The 1192-nt window shown below is 39.4% G+C and overlaps 1 protein-coding gene across 1 annotated transcript in view; it reads right to left on the bottom strand.

Annotated features, from left to right (window-relative positions):
• LOC107576937 (cytochrome b-245 heavy chain-like) overlaps nucleotides 1-428 on the bottom strand; it is a gene marked incomplete at its 5' end in the record, with an annotated part of 12826 nt that extends 12398 nt beyond the window's left edge. Inside the window, one exon of the mRNA XM_016263058.1 lies at nucleotides 166-428. Within this exon, the coding sequence (XP_016118544.1) occupies nucleotides 166-428 (263 nt within the window). The remainder of the gene's footprint in view (nucleotides 1-165) is intronic.
• Nucleotides 429-1192: the final 764 nt, after the last annotated feature.

Genomic DNA, 1192 nt, shown 5'->3' with positions numbered 1-1192 from the left:
CAACCAATCAGAATGAAGTATTACGGATGACCATAAAAGCAATTACACTATGGCACTAAGCTTTCGGTTTTCTAAAAGCCTTTTTTAACCCAGTCTGTCTCCTGCAGCGCTCTATTTTAGGTGTGTCAGAATGTACTTGATACTGTTCTGTGTGTGTGTTCTAACCTCTAGCGATGGACACCCCTTTCTGCAGCACACAGATGTAGAGCTGCAGTGTGAGCTGGGGTGCAGAGCCCAGGAAGGCCTGTATGACAGAGGTCCTGGCGAAAGCGGCCCGGTGGGTGACTAACTTCCCCTCTGCCTGCCCCACTTCCTGCTCCACCTCCTCAGTCTGCCCTTCCCGGGGCATCTGCTTCTTACGGGTGATGGTGACATACGGCTCCTCCACCTTTCCGGCACTACCATAGATACAGAAGGCATCCAGGCACCTAAAAGAATAAAACTGAGTTTTACTGTTTGAATAAATGAGTGGTTAAAATCCAAGGTTTAATAAATAGATCTATCTATCTATATTCTGTTTAGAAATGTACTAAAACAAATGTATAGTTCTAAACGTGGATTACTTGTGCAATACATTTATTGTAGTTAAAATAAATAACATATATTGCCATAGGTTATATTTTATTAATAATAATAAAAAAAGAGTTCTATATCTTTTTAAATTATAGTTGAAAGCAGCATCTATTGCCTTGGGTTATTTTATCATTAATAAAATTAAATAAAAATTGCTCTGTACTTTTTTTAAAAATTACAGTTGAAAGAAACAACAATGTTGCCTTTGGTCATTTTTATTACTAAATATATGCTGGATTGGCTGCAAATGTCCTATGAATGTTGGATTCTAATTATAACCATCCTCCATGTCCCAATAGACCATGTCACAGTTCAGAGAATTGCACTCAATCCAATGAAAACTCACCAGCATAGTTCTAGCTTACCCTAGGACAGCTTTTATAAGGCCTCAGTGGGCGATCTGTCCATCTCATTCATTTAAAATGCAGAGGCTAGGTCTTACAGGACTGGTAGTAGGTGCCAAAGTTTGAGTGAGTATTTCCTATTCCAAACCTTGACAACAGCCTTGCTATTTTATAAAAATAGGGTGCAGGCAACCTTGATGACAATGTGACGGATGAGAGTGTGTTAAGAGAAGGCCAAGAGAGCCTTCATAGGCCATTCACACTAATTCAGTGAA

The sequence above is a fragment of the Sinocyclocheilus grahami genome, unplaced genomic scaffold (assembly GCF_001515645.1).
Source record: "Sinocyclocheilus grahami isolate Dianchi unplaced genomic scaffold, SAMN03320097.WGS_v1.1 scaffold4684.1, whole genome shotgun sequence".
NCBI lineage: Eukaryota > Metazoa > Chordata > Actinopteri > Cypriniformes > Cyprinidae > Sinocyclocheilus > Sinocyclocheilus grahami.
The sequence above is the reverse complement of the archived record's forward strand: the minus strand, read 5'-3'. Positions and strand labels throughout refer to the sequence as shown.